This window comes from Mya arenaria, chromosome 10, assembly GCF_026914265.1.
Source record: "Mya arenaria isolate MELC-2E11 chromosome 10, ASM2691426v1".
NCBI lineage: Eukaryota > Metazoa > Mollusca > Bivalvia > Myida > Myidae > Mya > Mya arenaria.
In genome coordinates, this window is record NC_069131.1 from 60,914,786 (window position 1) to 60,941,640 (window position 26,855).

At 35.0% G+C, this 26,855-nt stretch overlaps 1 protein-coding gene across 1 annotated transcript in view; it reads right to left on the reverse strand.

Moving 5' to 3' along the window:
• Positions 1–636: 636 nt before the first annotated feature.
• The window catches only part of LOC128204882 (receptor-type tyrosine-protein phosphatase mu-like), a 28,420-nt gene continuing 2,201 nt past the window's right edge, over positions 637–26,855 (reverse strand). The window contains exons 2-22 of the mRNA XM_052906284.1: positions 22,794–22,874; positions 20,751–22,658; positions 20,421–20,544; positions 20,135–20,223; positions 19,564–19,716; positions 19,229–19,386; positions 16,923–17,010; positions 16,581–16,648; positions 15,904–15,940; positions 15,248–15,351; positions 14,039–14,164; positions 7,193–7,341; positions 6,703–6,838; positions 6,237–6,365; positions 4,958–5,060; positions 4,714–4,790; positions 4,459–4,593; positions 4,028–4,156; positions 3,539–3,693; positions 3,063–3,198; positions 637–2,819 (exon numbers count right to left, since the gene is read on the reverse strand). Of these exons, the coding sequence (XP_052762244.1) occupies positions 2,727–2,819; positions 3,063–3,198; positions 3,539–3,693; positions 4,028–4,156; positions 4,459–4,593; positions 4,714–4,790; positions 4,958–5,060; positions 6,237–6,365; positions 6,703–6,838; positions 7,193–7,341; positions 14,039–14,164; positions 15,248–15,351; positions 15,904–15,940; positions 16,581–16,648; positions 16,923–17,010; positions 19,229–19,386; positions 19,564–19,716; positions 20,135–20,223; positions 20,421–20,544; positions 20,751–22,658; positions 22,794–22,845 (4,149 nt within the window). The 5' untranslated portion in view covers positions 22,846–22,874 and the 3' untranslated portion in view covers positions 637–2,726. The remainder of the gene's footprint in view (positions 2,820–3,062; positions 3,199–3,538; positions 3,694–4,027; positions 4,157–4,458; positions 4,594–4,713; positions 4,791–4,957; positions 5,061–6,236; positions 6,366–6,702; positions 6,839–7,192; positions 7,342–14,038; positions 14,165–15,247; positions 15,352–15,903; positions 15,941–16,580; positions 16,649–16,922; positions 17,011–19,228; positions 19,387–19,563; positions 19,717–20,134; positions 20,224–20,420; positions 20,545–20,750; positions 22,659–22,793; positions 22,875–26,855) is intronic.

Consider the following 26,855-nt stretch of genomic DNA (forward strand, 5'->3'; position numbering starts at 1 on the left):
TTACCTGCGTGCTTTCCATTATGTCACATCTCCTTAAAGGGGTGTAACGCAATGTTGCGTAATCTAAAACAAACATTTTCATATTTCCTAAAAATGATAGAATAGGAGCGAAGTGGATTTGTTACCAATTTTTTTTTCTGCCATTGAGCGATTAATGCCTATGAATATGAAACTTTAAATTTTATTGTAAGTATGTGACGTGCTTTTTATGACCATTTTCTGTAAAGAGAGATTAAAGAGAGACAAACGAATGATTGATTTCCAACATTGTATAACATGTGTGCCCTTTTCGAAAAGGTGAACCGAAACCCGAATTAAGAAACATATTTTATTTGACTATTGCAAAGCAGGAGTGCATCCTTAGGCCGTAAAAAATGGACATTATTATTGGGTTCTACCTCGACTCGATCGTGATTGTTTATACGCATGTAGCTGTCAACAAAATTACGTTAAAGGATATGTAGGTATAAACTAGATAAGGGTGAATGTAGCCATGGTATATGTGTAACACTGAGGGTTCGCTTACATTGATGGCTAGCACGGTAATATGCACGCGTTATATACAGGATTGTTCCTGGAGTTTCCATTGTAATAATATGAAACGGAAAAGACGTTTAGAAAACTTGTAATTTAATTTTTTTATTCGTATAAAGGAAAACTAAAAACTAAGCTACAAATATCGTATGTTGACCAAACATTACACACACACGAACAATAACTCATAGTACAGTTAATGTACGCAAATATAACTTCTCTTATTAATAACGATTAACATATTCATACATTGTCTGTGAATATAAATCATGGACAAATAATAAAAACAAAACAAAAAGAGGAACAGTTAAGAAGAAGTTGTACTGCACTGTAATGGCTATAAAATAAAACAAAGTAAACATTTTTGTAAATGAGTACCTTAACCAATCATGGTAAATGGAACTCATAAGGCATATGTTAAAACTATTTTCGAAACAAGAGTATTGTCAACATAATCCCCTATAGCTATATCCAGAGACTTGATAGGCACTACAAATAATACCAACAAAACTTTTGCGCAATGATAAACAACAAAAATGTGTAAGTATAATTTGTTACGTCCTAAAATGTTCAAAATGGTTGTCTTAAGTCACACTTTGCTTCTAAATGTATGCTAATGCTGATCAGTCCTATACTGATATTTATGTTGAAATTGCACAAATAAAATCTCACAAACTATTCACACATATTATGTAAAACATTAATTGCTTTAATTATAATGTGTGTATGGATGCTTTCTTTAAATAATTTTACTTGTTTTGAATGACCAAATGATACAAAATATATTATGTGTCATAGTACAGTATGTTTCTCTTTAAATGTTTTACAAATGTCTTTTCATGTTACTGTTAAAGTCCTTTCATGTCCAAATAAGAATAACAATCAGTAAGAAAAATACGTTTCAAAAAAAGATCACAAATTTACTCAAACGTTCGGTTTTGCAGATCGGTGTGAAAGTCGTTATACTAAAATGATTAGCATCAATAATATCCCTTAACAGTATTAAAGGATGATATCAAGTACCAAAGCTATGTACATGCTAGTCAAAAAGTATGAAATTGATACAAACTATTTATATAATACATACATGTATTTGTACGTGCAAAAGAAATGGTAAAAAACATTAAAAACTGTATAAAATATTACCACTCCATACCAATCTTGATTGTCATAAAGAGCATTGTGATTCGGAGCAATATGCACGTATTAAAAGCATAACGAAATGTAACAAAATAAGATGAATATATGGCTGTCCATAAAATATAATGCCACACCTTTATAAAGATGTTTTGCAAAGGGAGATGCAATCATAGATAAAATAGCTATTCAAATGACAACATGAATTCTGCTGACAAAATTGGTGTCAAACATTTGTTTTAAATGTTCCAGGATGTATTTAAACAATGACATATTATACTGAACTTTATTTTTTCATATCGAACATTAAACATGGTAACGTCTGTTTCTATTTGGCTACAGTAGTTCTTGTAGGTTTCCTTGTATGATAACTCAGAAACAAAGTTATTGCAAAAAATCATATACTCGTCTTATAAAAAATCGAGCTTAAAGTATTTTAATACTTTAATTTGCTTTCTTCAGTGTTATGATGTATAGCAGGGTGAGTATGTTATCAATGAAAATTCGAATAACTAACGTTTAAAATATTAACATATTGATTCTTTAATTGAGTTCTGGACTTTTTCTATTTGCTTATGGCCACAATGACATCGTGCAACATGCACTGTTATTAAGGGCGAATGGCATTTTAACAATAAATACAATAATACAACCACACATACTAGTATGCGTTTGTTAAATAGAAACTAGCAATAGTTTCATTTCTCCTACGTATACTATAAATAGGTAACCATTTCATCACATTTAATACATTTAATGTTTATTATAAAAAATAAAATAAAATGGAAGTTAGTGCCTGTTTACCTTTTTTAGCAGTGCACTAATAAAACGGATAACGGGACATGTTTTGTTCATAACTTCAATATCATTGATACATATACAATAATGGATGAAATAGAGTTTAGCTTACATCTGTCAGCTTTCAAATAATTGCATACTATTGTATAAGTGTATGCACAATAACCTGAACCAAACACACAAACATAATACTATTTACATTGTCTTTTCCCTTCAATATCTCCAGTTTAACACTCGACAGCCGACAGGACACCACTTTAATGTTGCCCCGTGTCATCGCTAAAGTTGGCGTAGACGTCGAACGAACGAAGGTACTCCGAAACGCATAAAAGGCAGAACACAAATTGTTCCTGGTAACACAAATAAACAGAGGTCTCCAATTATTTAGCAATAATGTCTATTGCATATATATTTGCATCATAAATGAACTATGCCATCTTCGTATTAGACAATAATTAATCAACTGGGCATCATTTTCATCAATACTTTAAAAGTGTAGAAGTTTTCCAACAAATAGAAAATAGTGATACGATATATTATATTTGTAGTATATTTTGTTCGATATGGTTTGATTGATATGATGAATTATTCACCTGATTGGGAATTGCTAGCCTTCGCGTGGTTTTGACCTTCCTTACAGCGTTAAGTACACTGACTTCGTGTTCCACGGTCATTTTGTGGAGAAGCAACGAAACCACACAGAACAGACCGCTTTTGCCCGCACCGTCACTGTGTTAAGGAAATTGTGATTGCAAATAATAATTATAGTTTCTTTTTACCTTAATAAATATGTAATTATGCAATACTAATAACAGATCCCATTTGTCATCGACATGACATGAGAAACAGATTATTATGACTTATAAATACGTACATTTTACGCCAAGTGTAACCTTTAAATACGTACATTATTTTAATCCGATTTCTAGCATTTGTTTGTATCCTTAGGGTACATTTTTAGATTTCTCGCAACCAAAACTGCACATATTAAGACTTTTGATTATTTTGATGTTAAATGGTAGCTACAAGTTAAAAGGGTGAAACCAAAACTTGAAATATTTTTACTTACAAACAATGGACCAATATCGGTCCGTCGTCCTGCTGCTTCATGACATTTTCTATCACATTCAGAAATGACAGGAAGTTGGTAGTTGACCGTGGTTTGTTTTCAATTTCATCCCAATCAGTAAATTGAAGATGTGGAATGGTTCGATCAGTTCTCGTCTAAAACGGTAATAATTTACACATTGGCTGTCGAGAACAGTTTCTGTTATTGACATTGAAAATGCAACCAATTATCAATTGCACCAATGTACATGATTTCTAGCAAATATTCAAAAGAGGTATTAAATGTTCAAATACAGTACAAACTACGTTTTTCGTCAAATTGTCTGCAATTGATAGGCCAGTGTCACAACAGGAATCATACTATATAAAATATAGTATGTGGACAAGAAGTGGACACGAATTATCATATTCTATGGTTTCCTTATATCAGTGTGCAATTAATAAGATAAGTAAGTGAAGCAATGCAACTTTTGTTAGTACTACATCCTACCCCTTTGTGCTGTATTGCCAATGTTCGTTCTGCGTAGAATGTTTTATTTTCCTCTCTTGAGCAGCTGACTTGGAATGTTCCCTTTTTCAAAACTTCTTGGTTGGCCGCAGGGTAGTATATTCCAATATTCTGAACCACGTGTTATTAAGAAGGAGATTGCAAACAAATTGAAATAGCATGATACTGTATTGAATGATTAGAAGCCACATGTTGGTACGAACATTTTATAAATACTCGTATACAGCATTCAACTGTGTGATATTGAGTATGTTGCCTCGATAAATATTTTGTTAAAGCCTGTTCGAGATCTGATTAAATAACCATACGTTATAATTCATTAAACTAGTTCCTTGATTGGCCGGCTCAGTGAATGTTTTTTAATCTATTGTTGCTGACGTTAATACGATCCTTCCAATAAAATTGTATCCTACCTTTTGTTTGTCCATGTAAGCTTCGAAGCTGACGATACACGAACACCTCTCTTGGACAGCTAGTGTCAAAAAGTCGATAACCGTTTCTGGAAGTGGAGTTTGTGCTACCAGGTAGCGTTTCTTCATTCTGAAGCTCTGTCAAAAGTGAAAACAATCCAAAATACTGCGGGAACCGCATTAAAAGCTATACACAACTTTGATTGATGACGAATGATTAAAAATAATGTTATGGGTCAACTAAGGGAACTCGCTTACATGAATATACACAGCATTGATGTAGTCTGACGCTCCAGGTTTTAGATTCAGGTAAAGTCTTGGTCTGTTTTCATTACCTACACGAATGAAAATTTATCAACATCAGGTGTGTTAAAAGTGTATATTTTTTTCATATTTACGGTGTAAATGTTCGAATAATATTCGAATAGGAACGAAATTAGTTGAGACTAAATTTTGTTTGACAATTGCATAAACACGCTATTAGCCCACTTTGGCAATTTACCCGGGATATCGGCGTTTGCTCTGTTCTTACTCCGGTGCTGTTTATTTCGTTCAACTGCTTCTGTTTCATCATTAGATCGTGTCTCGAGCGTATGCTGTAGTAGCTGGAATAGAAAATTAAAACATCAACATATATAATTAGAAGACCATAATTGAAACTGTACAGAAATATTGTGGAAGTATCATTATATTGATGCAACGAACTAATATACGTATCAAAGAGTACTACATTCGGATATGGCAGCTACTCGTATTTCAGATTGTTCTCAAACATCACCGACGTTGCCACTATCTTGTTAAACGTATTGTATTTCGAGCGGTCGAGCTTTCAGGCCGTTTTGATTAAATACTATAATTTTTAAAATGGTTTATATTATTGGATTATTAAAATTAGGAAATAATTAACATTCAAATTATCCAATAAACTTTCGATTGGCTCTCTAAATTAAAAAAAACAACAACAACAAGCATATACTTTTCCGTCCAGACTAGACTTCACCCCTCCAACACCAATACAGAGGAAATTTTGGAAAGCCAAAATGTTAGAACTTTTCACATAGAAAATGAGTGTCACTTTTTCCAAGCAATCTTAACTGTCTGACTACCACAATGATGAGCTGAATCGAGTATTTATGCAAGTGCAAGGAATCATGATTCATTGAATCTTGGAATGGTAGAATACGAATTTGCGGCTTGCGCAAACCTCTTCAGAGTTACTTTTAGTGGGTCGGGTACGTTACATTTTGTATGCAACCTTATTCAAGCTGAATAGTATTAATGAAAAGCAGATGTGAATTATTAAAATGGGATCTTAAGCTTTCATGTTAAATACTTTGAATATGTTTAATATTTTTGTCTGCAATTGTCATGCCTTATACTGTCCATATTTACCTTAAATGTTCACGAAACTTTAGTCAAATCAAAACGGTTTTTCTTTAAGAAATCAAAAGCACTCTGAACAAATCTAGTGTCTGTGTACACTGACTAAATTCACTGCATTAAATGATGAGAAAGCGCTGATTTCACTAGGCTGTCGGCTTTGCTTTAGGAAGAATGACCAATAGTTGGGTTTGAAATGTGGGCTCCCTGCTTGTGATAGAATGCCTATACAAATAGCAAGCATTCATATGTAAAGCTTCTTACAGTACATTCAAAATAAGTGGATAATATTGTATATCATCATTCAAATGAAACAGACAATAAGGTCATCCTGCATGCACAACGCTTAATAAATTCATTCATCAGTATTAAAAATTAAATCCTACTTTTATCAACTGTACCTCAAACTGTTTATTTAGTACTCGTGCTGTGTGTTTGTTCATGTACTGGTTGAAGTTTCCTCCCTTGATTTGTTTGCAGTCGAATGTTAGTGAATAAACCACGGCGGTGTGCAGAAACTGATACTGTCCCTGAAACGTGAAAATGACACGCATAAACAATCATAAGAATGTGATGTCACGCCTGTTTGCACAGCAGCAAGGGACACACAGCACGTTTGGTAACAAAGACCATATAGTTTAACAAAATGACAAGACGTGGTCCTTCATCCGTGATAATTTTGAAATATTATAGCAATATCAGTATTATGGTAAAAAGCTAGTCTTGGTTTATTTATTAATGACATAAAATCCACCGGTAATAATATCGACGGTATTGTTGTATTCGACCACCCATCGATTTCGCTTTGTTATGGTGTTTTGTAAGATCAGTGTATGCTTCATACAACAATTTTTCTCTATGTCTTACCAGTGTCTGAACCATATTCGGCCTCTTCTGACGCATTTGTTGGACGCACCCGGAGATGTCAATCGCTTTCTCAGCTTCGCCTTCTTTTGTCAGTATATCCAGAGCAATGTAAGTGCCTGTTCTGCCGACACCAGCGCTGTAAAATGAGAAAAAACTACAATAATGTGTTTAATAAGCGCATCAAAGTAATGCACACCAGTTTATTTTGAGAATGCACATTGAAAATAAAACTTTTGATTTACTTTTCAGTTAACAGAATTTCATTTCTTTATAAAATTCAGACAAAGTTAATGCACACGTACCAACGTAATCAACTTAGCGTCCCTATAAAAATACTGCTTATTTAAGCATTACAAGTTCCTTGAAAATACTTTGTAAAACTTATATAAACCATTTATAAAACAATGAAGATAAAATAGATATAAGAAATAACTTATTTTATAATATCGCTCTTGAAGAACGCTGTTGATGAGTTGACGTTAATTCAAACCTGCAATGTACAACCGTTGGTCCGTTCAGTGTACTCGGCGTACTCAAAACACGCTGTCTGAACTCTATCATCGCAGTGACATTGTCGGGTATCGCTTTGTCAGGCCAGCACGTGAAATGCAAATGATGCAACGTCCTTTCCTCTGATCCCTTTAGAAAAAGGATGGTCCGAGTATGATACTTTATATATGTTTATGGTATATATGTTATGACGTTGTATTGCATTTTTCTCTTAAAACGAAGCTCGATAGCGAGTTCAGTACAGACCTCCGGTTTTCCCCGAGTTTTCGTTATCCGTTTCCAGGAAGTGGCCCAAACAAGATTTGTTATGTTTTTATATTTTGCTAAATACATCATTGCTTTTTCATATACTCGCTTTGACGTTTGATATATAGTTTGAGTAAGCTTAATGCGACGGTAGTTCTAAGCATTTTCAGAAACGTATGGCATTTCAATCGATTGGTTTTACTAAATGTGTCATAGCTTACATATAATTTACAATTATATTGCATCCAATGTAAACGGTCAAAATTATTTTGAAAATTGGCAACCGCCTGGCTGCGCCGACGATTAAGTAATGTAATACCACGAACGGAAAACATTCACATGAAATGTTTACAGTTGATAATATAAATTCAAATTATACATGAAGATGAACAGAAAAAAAGTTGTTGGCAAAATATTGAGCTTGATTTTGAGCTTCAAACATAAAAAGTAGATTCCATCTGCACACAAACGTTAGAGTTTAGAAGTTGAGAGAACTCGCACGCAAAACATAAAGTTCGCAGCATCATGGTTACGTACCCTCATTGATTGTGGATATTTCATACCAGTCATTCCAAAGTGCTACGGACTATTTTTTTTGAAAATTTACTTACGTTGTTCCCTAGCCTCTTGCCTTGAACATTATTAACTATATGTTCTTTCATTAAACACATTATTCTGTTATCCGAAAAAAGTATATGTTATATGATGATTGCCTTCATCATACAACTATCAAACCAATCATCTGATGTTACCGCTTTTCTCCAAACTGAGTATTTTACCGAAGTTTGTTTAGAGAGCACTTAATGCACGCATCGATTAATTTGATGTCGTCGTCGTCGTTGTACAATAACATAGACATAACACGATAACCGTTTACGGTATATCCATTGCACTTGATATAATGAACATGTCGCCAAATACAATGCAAATATGTAAAGCAAACCTTAAATATCTCGCATTTATAGAAGAAGAATGTCTCTTGCTAACTGGAACAAACGTGTGTATTAACAATGTTACACTCCTACAGTGTGTTTGGTCGGATTTTTGTGTTTTTTTTAACTACGTGTTATATATCATTATAAAAATGAGCATTTCAATAGCTCTTCACATATTCCATATACAGTAAGAACGGTTTGAGCTGTCTCTCAATGACAAAGTACAGTGCCATCTTGCAAGACGACCTCCTCATTCCCTTCAGTACTTTGATTTTCTACTCGAATTGTCCGTGTAGTTCTGTTTGCCTTATTTCAACTTTATTCTTGCATGCCTTTGTATATTTGGTTTTGTCTTAATTTGCACACGTTTCTACATTTGGTTAAACTATCGAATAAACAGAGTTTCGTCATATTTTCATGTAAATGGATGTCGGTGCATCAACATAATGCCTTCATTATGTGATCGGCATATCAGTAACGTTTAGATCTGTAAGATTTAACTTTGTTTTTTAACTTATTAACCTATGAAAATGTACTTTAACTCGTATAAGGAAAATAAAATGATATATTACCCAATGATTAAAAGGGGTAATTTAGGCTCATACAATTAGAATAATTTTACAAAATGTTGAATAATTAAGAAACTGTTAATCAAGGTTGTAAATCAATCTATCTGAAAGACATAATATGGCTGATAAATATACGTTGTTCATGTTACAAAAACCTTTTCTAACAGTGAATATAGATAATTTAAACCCGGGAGAACCAGCTTATGTCTACCGTATTCATTACACATGATTTCAATCGGTTTACTGAGGCATTAAGGTCAATATGAATGTTATAAACTTGTTGTATCATTGTTCTGTGTTAAATTATGTCCTCTCTGTCAGATAATATTTAAACAAAATATTTCTCAAACATTTAACACTTGCAATGACCAGGCAGAAGGTTGCATTATAATATGTCAACAAACAATATTAGTATAAACTTAACAGTAATTAACTAAACATAATAAAATATGAAACTATTATATACTACAAAACAATTAAGTTTAACAATTGTTTCTTTCATCATGTATTAAACAATTACTTTTAACAATAATAATGAGTTGTGTGTGACACTGTATTCGACCTTAAGCTCTTTATTTGGTGGTACTGTATTTTTTATATAATCCTTAAGTATGTTTCCATGATTTTAAATGAACTCGTGTGCTAACTACCCACGGTCACTGTGAAAGCCTATCGGACGAACATTGTTCAATATTATTTATGGATTAAAGATCAATAAAATATTTTGTCAATGACCCGATCTAGATGAATCTTACACGTGCGCTCTATGGTAATGCATATTTGGCGTAAGTTTCATCAATTGTGTTCCATAAGCTACGGACGGACGGACTGAAAAATGGACGAACAACGCCAAATCTATTTCCTTCAACTAAACCAGTTTAGCGGATGACAATGAGCAAAATGTAGTTTTAAACTGAAAAACGTACTAAATGTGTCATCACATACTATATTGAGTTTCAAAGGCAAGTCATAATAACTTAACATTATAAAATGGTTAAAATCATTATTATATTGTGATTTGGTAATTGGTGACTTTTGTATGATTTCAATTTGTAGTAGAGCAGCTTATAGTTTATAATTGATATCTAAGCTTTAAAGTCATGTATAAAAGTAAAAACGAAACAGGTTTATTTAACAAAGTTTTGAATATTTCATGCACAAACCCACAATTTAAGTTGTAAATGAATCTAGCAAGCGATATTATATGGTTAAATGGAATGCCATTGTCATTTCACAAAAAACTGTATTCATTTTGACAATAAGCATGGGGTATTTGTCAATTTTGTCAACACTCTTCATTTTGGCGCCTGGTGTAAGGCTGCTTATTTTGATGCTCTCAGTGAAATTGGATTTTAAGTGACTTATACTATTCATAGAAACTGGAATTTTGGCAGAAAGTCTAATGAACATATATTCATCATGCAGATCAGTTTAATTCTTGGATTTATCATTGCATTTGTGGACTTGAAACAATCAATATATAACAAAGGAATATTTGGTGACCTAATTTTGGTGAACTCCATCTCAGTGATCAGAATGGATAATCCAAATCACACGTTTACAGTTACAACGTATAGTGTTGATCAATTGGTGAGCTTTCGGTCAGTGCCCAGACAATGGATAATACCTGATCAGGATGTATTGGCTAGATTAAAAAGTCTTGGGATATTAAACTTTAGAAGGAAAAGATCAGGTCGCCCCAGGACTAAGAAACCAACTAGAGTGAATCTAACTAATCTTGTGTATCCAAAACGCTGCAACACCCTAGGCAGTTTTAAAGAGAATGTTATCTGTATGACTTTAAATTGCCGATCCTTAATAAGGAAAGATGTGCTTGTTGGACAATTGCTCCGCGAAGAAAATATTGACTTTGCAATATTAACGGAAACCTGGTTTTCGGACGAGAAACAACACCAATTTGAATGTTCTGATCTTAATCAAAATGGATACAAAATCAGCGTCTCAAATCGTAAAAAAACAGGGTTGGCGGCGGTGTTGCTCTGACATGCCGAAGCAGTATCAGCATGCGTCGAATGTCAGCTGGTGTGACACAAAGCTTTGAGTACGCAGTATGGCAACTTATTTTTAAAAATATAACCATGCATTGTGTTGGCATTAACAGACCACCATCATTGGCAACAGCCAACCAGTTTGTGTCGGACTTTTTTCAGTTTGTAGAAGATTTGGTTCCAAAGTTTTCTAACCTCATATTAATGGGTGATTTCAACCTACATATCCATGATGACAGTAACGCTATAGCAGAATTCAACAATTCATTAATTGCTATTGGATTGGTGCAGCACGTGAATTTCCCCACCCACGTCCATGGTCATAGTCTTGACCTGGTGATCACCGAAGTCGCAAATGGCATCGACATACTTTCATGCAGACCAGGTCCTTTCCTGTCAGACCATTGTGCTGTTAAAACTGTAACTAAAGTGAGAAAGGAAAATATTGTCAGCAAATCTGTTGTTTTCCGGAATTTTAAAGACATGGATGAGTCTGAGTTTGCTAATGATCTTGCTGAGATATCCATTTGTAGAGAATCTGTCGATCTGTGTGTTGAGCAATTTGAAGATGAAATTAATATAGTTCTTGATAAACATGCTCCTGTCAAAGAAAACAATCAAATCTGTAGAGCACCAAAACCCTGGTTCAGTGAGGATATCCATTCCATGAAACGACTTGTGCGTAGATCTGAGAAACTGTGGAGAAAATATCGCAAGCCAAAAGACTATGAACTTTTCAAATCAGCACTAAATAAATATCACTATGCTCTAAGACATGAAAAAGAGTTAATTCTAAGCCAGAAAGTACTCGAGTCCAAGGGAGATTCTAAGAAACTCTACCAGTTTGTAAAGGACTTAACCGGAAGCAAGCATGAGAACCCTATGCCAACTGTGGAAGACGGAAGCAATCTAGCTGATAAGTTTGCTGACCATTTCATGGACAAAATTGAAAACATACGAGAATCTTTGAAGGACTTTGACAATTTTATCCCAGCAGTGAAAAATGTGCCATTTTTTGAATATTTTGAAGAACTTTCAGAGGAGGAAATTAGAACACTTATAAATAAATTACAAACAAAATCATCAGAACTCGACGTGTTGCCTACAAAAGTGTTAAAGTCATTTCTAAACGAGCTGTTGCCTTCAATCACTAGGCTTGTGAACCTTTCCTTGACACAAGGAGTGTTTCCAGCAAAATGGAAACAGGCGATTGTCAGACCACTTTTAAAAAAGTCGGGCCTTGAGCTGAAATTCTCGAATTATCGCCCTGTCAGCAATTTGTCATTTTTCTCAAAATTAATTGAAAAAGCGGCACTTTATAGACTTAATCAGCATGTGAATGAGCATAATCTCCTCCCAAAGAACCAATCTGCTTATAGACAGTTTCACTCGTGCGAGTCCGCTTTACTTCGGCTTGTGAATGATTTGCTTGATGGGATGGAACATCAGGAGGTTACGGCACTAATAGCTATAGACCTTAGTGCGGCGTTCGACACGGTCGACCACGACATTCTCGTCCATGTATTGTCCAACCAGTATGGAGTTTGTGGATCAGCGCTGGAATGGGTGGATTCGTACTTGCGACCACGTGGCTGCTGCGTGAAGGTGAATCAAATTTCTTCATCTCAGCGCCATCTTACATGTAGTGTCCCGCAAGGAAGTTGTTTGGGTCCTTGGCTCTATTTGACCTATGCTGGGACTCTATTTGACATTGTGCCCCCGTCCATTTCCGTGTTCGGGTTTGCGGACGACCATACAGCGAACGTTCGTTTCAAACCAACAACAATTGCAGAGGAGGCTGCAATTCAGGAACTTCAAGGCTGTGCTATTGTCATAAACGACTGGATGAACAATAACAAACTAAAAATGAATGCATCCAAAACGGAATTTATCATGTTTGGTAGTCGCCCGCAGTTGGATAAATGTAACACCAAAGAAATTGAAATATGCGGTGATAACATCAAATTGCAGAATTATATCAGACATTTGGGTGCTTTTCTGGATGCCACACTTAATTTCAAAGAGCATATTAAAAGAAAGTGTAAAACTGCTATGTTGAACTATTTTAAGATAAAAACTATCCGTAAGTTTCTAACCAAAGAAGCAACTGAGGTCTTAGTTCTGTCATTAGTAATTTCACACTTGGATTATTGTAACGTCATTCAGTAAACATATTCAAGAAACATTTAAAAACCCATCTTTTCAGAGATTATTATGCATTGTTTTAAAATGTATACCCATGAACTATTTACCAATATATATTGCCGAGCTGTTGTCTGTTTATACGATGGTGAACACCCATCATGTTGTAAATAATTTATATACTATTCATTGAACTATGTATGTTGTTTACAGTGTGCTAATATTCGTGATTTTTTTTTCCATTGATTACTGGTTATTTAATTCTTGTGTCTGTATTGCTGTATTGCTTTTATTATCTTATAATTCATTATTGTGCAACGCCATTGAATATGTATTCATATGTAGAAATAGGCGTTTAAGCAAATAAACAAGTTTCAAGTTTCAAGTTTCAATTTAAACCCGGAAGAAATCCAATCTGCTTACGTTCAAGTTCCTTTAGTTTAATGAATGCAAGTATTCAGTACTTGCTTGGGCTTTACAGTCAATATTGAAAATCCGCCTTAAGAAATAATTTGTATCATATAGAAATTTCAAAGCACTGATGAAAATATATCCATTAACTTTTGAATGTGAAAAGCTGTGGTGAATTTGATATGAGAAGGATTTTCTCCATGCCTATATCTGAGTTGGTTTACAAATAAACGATACATCCTTACACTTGGAAGACCGTAAACTGAGCTGAGCTAAAACATACTTTTGTCCAAATCAAGTATTTCTTGATACACAACTGCATCAACGAATGTCACGACGCACACACTACGCTAAAACGTATATAAGATTGACCCCGGTTTGACTGAGACTACTTTTGACACAGTATGCATATATATACCAATTCAATTGCCACTCAGTACAATATCGATAAGCTTTTCTCTATTTATAACCATATTCAATGATGTCAGATGATATATAAAGCGTGTCGACTTACAAAAGTTACTGTGAAAGTCCTCCTTGTAAACTCAGCATACTCATCCTCCGAGCGGCTCTCAACCTTTATATCACCATACGTCATAGCCGTTCCAGGGTTTGGCCAGTATTGCTCGCATTTAGGGGTCTGAAATAGCAAACAATTATTTTTTTATAGCATTCATTGTTTTACTACAGGCTTAATCGATAAACATTATAAATAAAGTAGTTTAATTTACAAAGTAGCAACAATTGATATGCATGATCGCTAATTCAAATCATTTTTAAACTTCAAAGGGTATTTTCAGTTATTATTTACATCATCCGGTGCATTCCTTTATTAAAAGAACTCCAGTGACATTTTATTCAAGTAAAACAAGTACGTCAGCTTCTAAAACCGACAACGACAATTCAAGTATTACAAATGAACTATACACGGATATATCACCTGGCTGAAATGTGCAGGTGAATTGTGTATTGAGTAATGAACATCGAGCATGCGACATATTTTTAAGGACTATAAGTATTATAAGTGAAAAACTCATTATGACTATTAGAACAGTAACATAAGATTTTAACACCATTACGACTGAACTATTCAAATATGCGACATAACACTTAAAAGACAAATATAATATGTAATATAGGATTTAAACAGTGACATAACAGTTGAAATAATATACATAATTGTAAATTAACATTATAGGGTGTAATGGATCATATGATATATTATTTTTAAGACGTGATATTTTAAAGGCTATAGGACTAGGTGACGAAGCTTTTTAAAATAATATTACAACATATGACATAACACTTTTATGACCATACGAACATGTGACGTAACATTTTAAAGACTATGAGAACAGTTTAAAGACTATGAGAACATTTTAAAGACTATGAAAACATTTTTAATACTATAAGAACCAGTAATATGATATGTCAAAGACAATAAAAACGTGTGACGTAATTGTTAAAATACTATAAGAACCTTTTAAAAACTATTAGAACATGAGACGTAATATTTCAAAGACTATAAGAACATGTGAACATTTACAACCAATTCTTTTGACTGAAATCATTTGTTTTTGATATATTAACTTTCTCTTCTAAATTCCATTTAAGACATTTTTGAGCTTTTGTGAAACATCCTTAGTGGGAAATGTGTAAATTGTCTTCTATACGGTAAAACTTGTTTATTCAAAATTTCATCGTTTCACGTATTTTTACTTGCCCCTTGTTCAATGAGGTTGGTAACCATGACAATCTTCTCAACCCTCTGTTGCCAAATCATTTTCCAAAAAAAGGTGAAATCTCCTAATTGTTGAGACATTGGACCTGTGTTAAATTGAAGACAATAATAAAATCTCTGTTTACAAATCAAATGTCACAAATGAGAATACATGAAGGCAAAGGTGAAGGAAAAATACATTTGCCATACATGTATCAAATAGAAAAAAAATAATCCCATTAAACAACCGATTAAAAAGATCGAACGTTGCTTGACGTCGTCTTTTATATTGTATGTGTTACTGAACTAAAATAATTATAGAACAGCCATAGACTATCCGTTTTGTATTTGGTTAGTTAATTGCATTTCCCATGACTAAGACGAGGAATGTGTATTCTTATTTGCGTACCATTGTTTATGTGGCTTTATACATATAAATATGCTTTCAATAGAAAATATGAAAGTTTTAAATCAATAGATACAAAACCATACAATATAGTCTACTGCATTATCAAAATTGTCCACTGAATGACAAAAATGCCATTTATGTAAATTCATGCATTTCATTAACGAAACTATATTCCTGCATATTTTATCAAACTAATACATTACGACCCCGAGTCCATGATATGGGTATCGTTTGTCATTTTACCTCTTACCTAATGTGGCGATATACTGCCTCGGCTTATTGTAACCCTGAAAAGGTATTATTAAATACATTGAATTTATCTTTTTCTAAGGATTAATAAAACGATGACGTTATGCGAATGGGTTTAAAATAATTAATTACAAACCGTAAGAGTGTTAAAAATACCATTTTCACACTTGAAAGTAAAAGTTAACATCCACTGAAGTACGGATCGAAATTTGAAGTATTATTGCATTGCTGCCTTTCCATGATTAGTGCAAAAACAACTATGCTGCGAACGTCTAATGAAACATTTGTAACCCAAGAAGACAAAACATATATATACTAGTCAAGGAAAACATTTCAGAGACCTTTGTATGTCTTGATGAGCCATCGTCTTAGCACGATATAATATAAGTTATAGTTACAGCACCAAAAACAGTTATTTAGATAATACTCGAGGCGTTCATAATGATTGCTAAATTTCAATAACGTGGTTTGCGTGTGACGTTCCTTTTCTGTACCATGTGGTCTGGACAACATTTTATAAATAGCGTGCAGATAAGTAAATACATTTTATTTATTTATTTCGAACGGTTGTTAAAGAACGGTTGCGCCAATTTCATCGTTTCTATTTGGGATTTATGTGTCGATGAAAACAAAGAGAGCAGAGTCAAACATGGTACTATAACATTTAACTGTACATACATCAATAAAGCTTGCGTTTATGTAGGCTGAATCACCACTGCCTCTAATCTTTACCCTAGAGTCATCGTCTAGAAGGTTAAGAAGAAAAGATGAAACACGAATATATCACATATTTTACTTCCATTTACTGCAAATTATTTACATAGATTTAGTTATTTATCAAATGAAGCCGATTCATCCGGGACTTCAAATGTGAAATGCTGTTATTGGAATCGTACCCTATTTAAAAATAAAGCAAATTAGTCAGGAACTTTCAAAAATTAAACGAGAATCCTTGATTCGTACAGTCCATATGATAGTCAAAGCACTCATGAATATAGGTATTCACAAAAACAAACTTACATGGATATATTCCTTTGTACCGATTCTTACTCATATTATTCTTCTTCTGCGATTCCAAATATGGCTTCACAAGTCCGCTGGACAATTTCTGTAAATATTTGAAACATGAACTTTAATGTTAGTTGCCACAGCAACAATCAGCAAGAGACACAAACGTACAGATACAACATACAAAAATAAAAGCACCCCAAAATACCTCATACAAATCAAATACATTTACCGATAGCATGTAAAATAGCCGCATTGGCATCAGCGACGCGCGACTCCATTTTAACAAGATTCTACAAGGGACTTAAACTAATTTGTATAAACGTAAACTCACACAATTGATGTTTTTTTCCTTAGCAGGCAAAAAAAAAATATGCTTAATAATTAAGATGTTGAAGTCAATATTTCATAATAGAGTCATTGGTTGCGAGAAAGTCATTGCTCAGCTAGGAGGAAAGGGGATGCTAGGGAAGTATCTAGTTGCTAAGGTACTTTATGTTGCTAAGAAAGTAATTGGTTGATATGATTGTAGGTTGTCTTTTGTTGCTATTTAGGTCATTGCTTTCTATAAAAGTTGGAAAATATAGGTCGATATTGATGTTAATGTATCGATGAAGATAGTTGCTGAGGATGTCATCCGTTTCTAAAGAAGTCATTGGTTGTTAAGATCGTCAAGGATGGCTATTGATTTTGGAAAATGCTGAGGCAATAATTGGTTGCTAAGGTCGATTGACGATATATTATTAGCTGCTGAGTACTTCAGCGGTTTTTAAGAGAGTCATTCGTTGCTTAAAAGATCAATGGTTGCTCAAGGAGAAAGTGGCTACTAAGGAAGTTATTGGTAGCACCGACAATTAAAAGTGCTTGGTATGTAAGGGGTTATAAGAAAGTCATTGGTTGATAGAAAATCCATTGGTTGCTATGGAAGTCATTTGTTCTAAGGATGTTTAAGGGTCTACGCCTTGCGGTTTCAGAGAATACTTTTCTATATTGGTAAAGGGAAACCCTGGTCAGCTTTAACCCCACTGCTATTATTCGAACAAATGTACTATATGGCTACATTATGAAGCTTCAAAGCAACCATCGAACGATCTGGTGAATGCAGTTTCAAAGTTGAACATTTTCAAAATTGATCATATATGTTAAGAGAAAACTGTGATTCTAGAGGCGGGGCCAAATTCTGACACCAATAATACAATTTGAACAATTTAGGTAAAAGGCAATAACACGAGGCTACTCTTATGACCACTATGGTGTGCCATTTTTTAACCAAAGGTCATAATTTGAACACTACTACATGAGGCTGAATACCAAACGTCAACGATCTTGGCCTTGTAGTTTTAGAGTAAATTTGTTTAAGAAAATAAATTATGCTCTAAAAGTAAATCGGTAACCTTGGAACCTAGGGGCACCATAGGTGGAGGGCAGTGGAACATAGCCGTCCAAAGAAGGAAAAAAGCAATTTTAATGCTGAAATCATGCAGCCTTTAATCAAGTTTGAGGGTCAATATGTTATCTGTAGCTACAAGTTGAAGACGTGTTTGAATGGAAGTTTTAATTATGAAGAGTATATCACTTTTCCGTAAAAGGGGGATTATTTATACTTTAAACATCATGTACAAAAATTGTTATATCTCTTGGAAAGCCCAATATTATAGACTTAGATTTTGACCATGTATTCGATCTCGTTAAGATATTAAAAAAGTCTGCAAGTAAAGGTGCATATATAGCATTCATACGGTAACATACTGTTTGCCGACAAGTACAAAACAAAGCACTTCGCAAACATCAAAGCATGTTCATTAAATTTAATTTTGTCATATTAAACATAAGCAAATAATTTAATGTTGTTGTTTTTCATAATTTACTGCTATTTATGAAGTATTTTCTCACGCAAATGTGTTTTTGTTTGTTTTGTTTTTTCAATGAGTGGGGTAAATATCATAATATTGACCATAAATGTTGAGGATATTAATTGTTGAACGTCTCAAAAATTGTTCATATTCAATAATACGTTTATTTCAAAGTTCTCACATTCCTTGTTGCAATTATTATTAACATGCGTTTTAATCTCATTCAAACAAGATATAAGTAAGACAGAAACTTGTTTAGTTAAAATGGAGATTGAGATTACTATTACAGCAATTTGTATGGAGCTTTGTGAGTTTAAGGGATACACATATAAATCTTACTCCCTTTAGCTGTTTTTGTTTGGCACTTACGATACTTTTTTCGAAATTTCAAATGAATGAGGGTTGAACTTGTTTTCCAAAATTAGCATAAGTGTAACAAGTATTACGATCGTTAAAAGCACTTACCTCAAATTCTTTACTAAAGGCCTCACTAGTCTTTTTATCAACATACTTGTCGAGTTGACCAATGGGTATTTTGGATTTGTTAGTTGATGTCCCAAGTTCATTATAATACGTCTGATCATCTTTGGAAGAAATATCAATAGCCCAATTTATATCGTCATCTACAAAACACACACACTTTTTGACATTTTACGCCATAACTGAAACATTAACATTAATTTCGTATACTTTATTATAAGTCTGTAACTAACACATTGACATATGACTTATTTCAAAGATTACCTGTATGTTTGAATTCATTTCAATCTCGAATCGAAAAAACACTTTATAAAGCTTACCTTGCTTCAGGTCTATCTCGATTTCAGATGTAGTTACCACATGTGACGAAGCATGCTGCTTGACAGGGATGGGCTTGCTTGCTGCCGATGTGATATTTCTATTTGAAGATTCTCTCTTGGTCTGTCCTTCGTTGAGGGACATCTTTTCGTTTGCTGTTGATTTTAGAAATAGTTCAACACACGTCGGACACACGTCGGCTGACAACATTGTAGTTCAATTTATTGTCTTAGAATGTAACGAAATGTAATGTTACGGATTAAGCCTTGTATTTTTGTTTATTGAACTGTAATATTCAAGGACTACTCCGTAATTTGCATTATTTAATTATATATACATATATATATATATATATATATATATATATATATATATATGTATATTGCTGTTATACGTTGCGATGAAATATTGAGTTTATCAGTGAAATAACAGCAGTGAACATGTTAATCTGATATTACAGTGTAAGATCGTATTGAACTTCACTCTCTCTCTCTCTCTCTCTCTCCCTCTCTTTCTCCCCCCCTCTCTGTTTTTCTCTATAATATATGCTATATAAATTCTATTTGTACTTACATTCATTTAATCCGTCGTCGGTAATGCTAGTTTGATATGTTGTATTACCGTTTCTGTTGCTTTTGTTGGAAGTTTGCAGACGAATATATCTTATACAAAGAAATAATACATTAGCAATTATAAATATAAAACAATCAGCATATAATTGTAATTTGAACTTTTTTACAGTCTTATGTCGGACGGATTAAATTCGAAGATGCATGTTTGCATATATTTATCATATACGAACGCATTTTAATACGCATCCATTTGATGGCACGAAAATAGTAGAAGTAATAATTTATACCTTCGTCGAAAGAAGAAAATTGCGACAATGATGCCAATGATAATAACCACTCCACTACTAACACTTCCAACAATAGCTCCTATTGGCTGGCCAGCCCGTAGCGCTTGTACTGCTCCCTTTTGTTCTGAAGTTATACTTTGTTTTCACTTTTGGTTTGCAACGATACAGTCATACGGCCGGAAGACAAATAAGGTATACGCATTTTATTAAAACATGTTATGGTAAATCTAGTAAGAAAGTACGCGAGGCATTTTGATAAGATTTACAAAATAAAAGAGATATAACAAATTCCAGAAATAAACATCAATTGACAATGTTACGTCCTCTAACCTGTACAGTCATCGCCTACATAGCCATCGCTGCAGCCACTCGTACAGTGGCCATATATATCACAGGTCGTTTCAGATCCACTGTGTAGACAGTTTTCAGGGCATTTGACCTCACAAATGTTTCCAAAAAAATCCCCATTGCATCCACGGGAACAATAACCATTGATTTGCTCGCACCTGCTTTCGAGGCACGATGAGCTGCAAGATTTATTGCAGTACGATCCATGGACAGAAAGGTCTGTACATGACTCACACGCTCCGGATTTTTGAAGACATGTTCCACATTTTGAATTGCACTGAGTGTCGCATTTGTTCCCCCAAAATTTTCCTACACAGCCTTCTATACATTTTCCTGTTTTAGAATCACACTGCTCATTTTTACATTTTACATTACAACTGGTACAATTTCCAGTTTCAGTCGGGAAAAATCCTTTCTTACACAAGAAACACTTTCCAGCATCCTGGCTGCATTGTAAACATTCAACCCCCTGATCGGTACACTTTTGAGAACAGTCCATGCCATAAAATCCATCTTCACATCCATCTAAGCATTTGGGTCCTGTGATGCAGTAACCACCTTTACAGTTTGGAGGGCAAACACAACATGCAGATACGTCGCCTTCAACAAGAATGGTATTATTCCTACATGTGTGACAGCCAGTATCCGTGCAATACTTTGTATTACATGTACATTGATAATCAGCACGTTTCCACTGACCATAACAACCGATGCATTTATCACTGTTTGTGCTACACTGACAGTTAGGTGGACAACTGCATATTGATCCAGAATAGTCATTCGGGCATGACGTACAGTACGATTTGTCATACCGTTGACATGTCGCACAGTTTATATCACAAGGTGTTGAACAAGTGCTACCCGAATATCCACTAACGCAATCGTTTATGCATGTGCCATCCGATTTTGCACATATCCCACCGATACATTTATCTGAACAATTAAAATCACAAGACAACCCATGTAATCCGTTTCCGCATGTTTCGCATTTATTTCCTGAAAAGTTTGGAAGGCATTCACATCTCCCGTCAAATCTTTCACATGTCGATGACGAACAACCAACACTGCAATCTTGATCACATTTGTTACCGTATTTTCCCTCTAAACATGATTCACATTTTGAGCCAATGAAGTTTTGCATGCAGTCACATGTCCCATCTCTCATGCATGTCCCACCGCTGCATCCTACAGAGCATGTATTGTTGCATCGGTCCCCATAGTTCCCAGACTTACATTGAAAACAGGTTCCGCTTCGCATACAATTTTCACTTCTGCAACCTCCAGAGCAAAGGGTATTGCAGTCAGCTCCAAAATATCCATTTATACATTCCGTGCAATATAAACCAGTAATGAAATCGTTACGGCATTGGCAACTTCCATCATCATTACAACCACCATTTCGACAACCTTGGGAACAAGGTGTTTTGCACAGTGTGCCGCTGTCATAGTACCCCGTTTTACAGGAGTCACAGCCATTTTCGTCTGAACATCGGCAGTTTTGATAAAAACAATCCATGGAACAGTCTGTACCATATTTTCCTTGTTTGCACATGTTACAATTTTCTCCTTCGAAATTTGCTGCACATTCGTCACAATTTCCGCTGTCATTACATAATTGTCCTTTGCATCCTACTTGACATGTTTTCAAACATGAACTACTCGATTCATAAAAGGTATCCTTGCAACTGTAGCATGTAGCTGGGGTATTTTGATCGCATGCAATACAGTTTTCTGGACAGGGATTGTGACACCTATGGCCATATATTCCATCAATGCAGCCATCAAAACAATAGTTATTCCCTTTGCCAGGTTGATATCCACAACGCGTCAAATTTCCCTTACAGCAAACACAGTTAGGACTGCAGTCCATCTCCCTTCCATCTTTAATGGCTGTAGAAATTTATTGGATATATTTTAAATCTGTATAAAATGTTTGAAGCGGGTATCAAACTCAATATAGAACACAATATAAAATAACATATGCTATGCTGAAAAGTTTTTATGATATAAACGTTTTGTATATACCTGTCATACATGCTCGCGCCAGGCAGAGGAAAGCAAATACACGAAATATCATCCTGTTATGGAAGTATTTTAAATTCGAACCTGCAACATATAACATGAATATTGAGATTTCAGTTCATTAAAAACTTTCAGTTACATATATGATTCTTACGCTGAACACAATACCAAACACTTAAACTACTATCTAAGCTATCTTTTTACACAACAGTTAGTCGGATTCATATATAGTAATTGCCATCTTAACTACATCAAACAAGTACAAACTATTCACTTTTACAAGTACAATGTTATTGTTGAAAGATCAATTGAGTAATTGGCTGAGTTTTATCGCATTTCTTCTTCCTGATTGAGTTTTATTAAAACAATAAATATTGTTATAAATCATACGAGATGATACATCGTTTGCTTTCCTATTATCTAGATGTATGGTAATGATTTAAACAGAGATAAAAATCTAGACAAACAATACAAATGATTAAACAAAGGCCATATTCACTTTTGTCTTTAATATAAGTTTAAAATTCAAACTCTGAAAAGTATCTTTAAAACGTATGAGACATGAATTAATATAATAATTTTGATTTTAAAAAATGTATGTAATTGCAAATGTAACAAAAGTATCAATCGAACACTTAAGTAACTAATCGCAGTTTTGTGCCAGACTCAGCACGTAAGTAAATATAAGCTCACTCGCAGCACAATTGTGCTCCAATGCGGCTAGTTAGTTAACAAGGGCTCACAAGCAGCACTTTAATGAATATTGGTTTACACGCAGCACGTAAGTGAATATGGGATCAGAACTATTCAGTGAATATGACTCGGACTTAGCACGTAAGTGAATATCGACTCAGACTTATCACGTAAGTGAATATGGACTGTGACACAACACGTTATTAAATATGGGACCATAAGCAACAAGTTGCTATAAATTACTCAGACGCTTCACGTTAGTGAATATGGGCCCAGACTCAGCACGTCAGTGAATATGGGATTTGACTAAGCACGTTAGGGAATATGAGCTAGGACTCAGCACGTCAGTGAATGTTGGCCAGGACTAAACACTTGGTGAATATTGGCTCGACTGAGCACGTTAGTGCATATAAGCTCGGACTTAAGAACGTTAGTAAATACGGGCTCAGACTTATTAGGTTAGTGAATATGGGCACGGACTAGGCACGTTTGTGAATATGGACTGGTACTGAGCACGTTAGTGAATATGGACCCGGGCTCAGCACGTTAGTGAATAAAGGCTTGGACTAAGAACTTTAGTGAATATGGGCTCAGCCTTATAACGTTTGTGAATATGGACTCGGACTAAGTACGTTAGTGAATATTAAAGACTCGGACTGAGCACGTTTGTGAATATAGCTTCGGACTAAGTATGTTAGTGAATATGGGCTCAGACTAAGTACGTCAGTGAATATGGGCTCGGACTAAGTACATTAGTGAATATGGGCTCAGACTTAGTACGTTAGTGAATATGGACTCCGACTTAGCACGTTAGTGAATATTGACTCGGACTAGGCACGTGAGTAAATATGGACTCGGACGTGGCACGTTAGTGAATATGGCTCAGACTTATAACGTTAGTGAATATGGATTCGAACTCAGCACGTCAGTGAATATGGTTCAGACTAAGCACGTTAGTGAATATGGATTCGGACTGAGCACGATAATGAATATGGACTCGGACTAAGCACGTTAGTGAGTAGGGACTCGGACTAGGCACGTAAGTGAATATGGACTCGGACTTAGTACGTTAGTGAATATGGACTCGGACTAAGTACGTTAGTGAATATTGACTCTGACTAAGCACGTTAAGGAATATGGACTCGGACTTAGCACGTTAGGGAATATAGATTCGGACTCAGCACGTTAGTCAATATAAACTCGGACCAAGCACGTTAGTGAATATGGACTGGGACTTAGTATGTTATTGATAATGGACTCCGACTTAGCACGAAACTTAAAACGACTCGGACTAGGCACGTAAGTGAATATGGACTCGGACTAAAAACGTTAGTGAATATGGACACGGACTAAGCACGAAAGTAAAAAGGACTCGATCTAGGCACGTTGGTGAATATAGTCTCGGACTAGTCAAGTTAGTGAATATGGACTCGGACAAAGCACGTTAGTGAATATGGTCTCGGACTAGGAACGTTAGTGAATATGGACTCGGACTAAGCACATATTACTGACTAAGTGAATATGGGTTCGGACTAAGCACGTAATTAAATATGGATTTGACAGAGAACGTTTGTGAATATGGGCTCGGACTATGTAAGTTAGTGAATATGGGCTCAGACTTAGTACGTTAGTGAATATGTGTTCGGACTAAGCAGGTTAGTGTAAATGGACTTGGACTTAGCACGTAACAGAATATGGACTCGGACTAAGCACGTAGTTGAATATGCACTCGGACTCAGCATATAAGTAAATATGGGTTTGCAAAAAGCACGTAGATGAATATGCACCATGACCAAGCACGTTAGTGAATATAGACTCGGTCTATACACGTAAGTGAATATGGACTCGGACTAACCAGGTTAGTGAAGATGGACTAGGTCTAAACACGTAGTTTAATATGGGTTCGGACTTAGCACGTTTGTGAATATGTGATCTGATTAAGCAAGTAAGTGAACATGGACTCTGACAAAGCACGTGTGTTAATATGGATCAGGACTAAGCACTTTGTGAATTTGGACTCGAATTAATCACGTTTGTGAATATGGATTCAAACTAAGCATGTTTGTGAATATCTACTCGGACTAAGCACATTTGTGAATATGGACTTGGACTAAGCACATTTGTGAATGTGGACTGGGACTGAGCACGTTTGTGAATATTGACTCGGACTGAGCACGGTTGTGAATATGGACTCGGACTTAACAGGTTAGTGAATATGGAATCGGACTTAGTACGTTAGCGAATATGGGCCCAGACTAAGCCCTAAAGTGAATATGGTGTCCGACTCAGCATGTTTGTGAGTATGGACTCTGATTCGGTACGTTAGTGAAAATGGACTCGGATTAAGCAAGTTAGTGAACATTGATTAGGACTATGCACGTTATTGAATATGGACTCGGGCCTAGCACGTCAGTGAATATGGACTCGGACTAAGCACGTTTGTGAAAATTGACTCGGACTAAGCACGAATGTAAATATGAACTCTAAGCACGATAGTAAATATGGGCGCAGACTATGTACGTTAGTGAATATCGGCTCAGCCTTAGTACGTTAGTGAATATGGGTTCGGACTTAGCAGGTTAGTGTAAATGGACTTGGACTTAGCACTTTTGTTAATATGGACTCGGACTAAGCACGTAGTTGAATATGCACTCGGACTCAGCATATAAGTGAATATGGGTTTGCAAAAAGCACGTAGATGAATATGCACCATGACCAAGCACGTTAGTGAATATAGACTCGGTCTATACACATAAGTGAATATGGACTCGGACTAAACAGGTTAGTGAAGATGGACTAGGTCTAAACACGTAGTTTAATATGGGTTCGGACTTAGCACGTTTGTGAATATGGGATCTGATTAAGCAAGTAAGTGAACATGGACTCTGACAAAGCACGTGTGTTAATATGGATCAGGACTAAGCACTTTGTGAATTTGGACTCGAATTAATCACGTTTGTGAATATGGATTCAAACTAAGCATGTTTGTGAATATCTACTCGGACTAAGCACATTTGTGAATATGGACTTGGACTAAGCACATTTGTGAATATGGACTGGAACTGAGCACGTTTGTGAATATTGACTCGCACTGAGCACGTTTGTGAATATGGACTCGGACTTAGCAGGTTAGTGCATATGGAATCGGACTTAGCACGTTAGCGAATATGACCCCAGACTAAGCCCTAAAGTGAATATGGTGTCCGACTCAGCATGTTTGTGAGTATGGACTCTGATTCGGTACGTTAGTGAAAATGGACTCGGACTAAGCACGAATGTAAATATGAACTCTAAGCACGATAGTGAATATGGGCGCAGACTAGGCACATAAGTGAATATAGGCTCAAAATCAGCACGAAAGTGAATATAAGT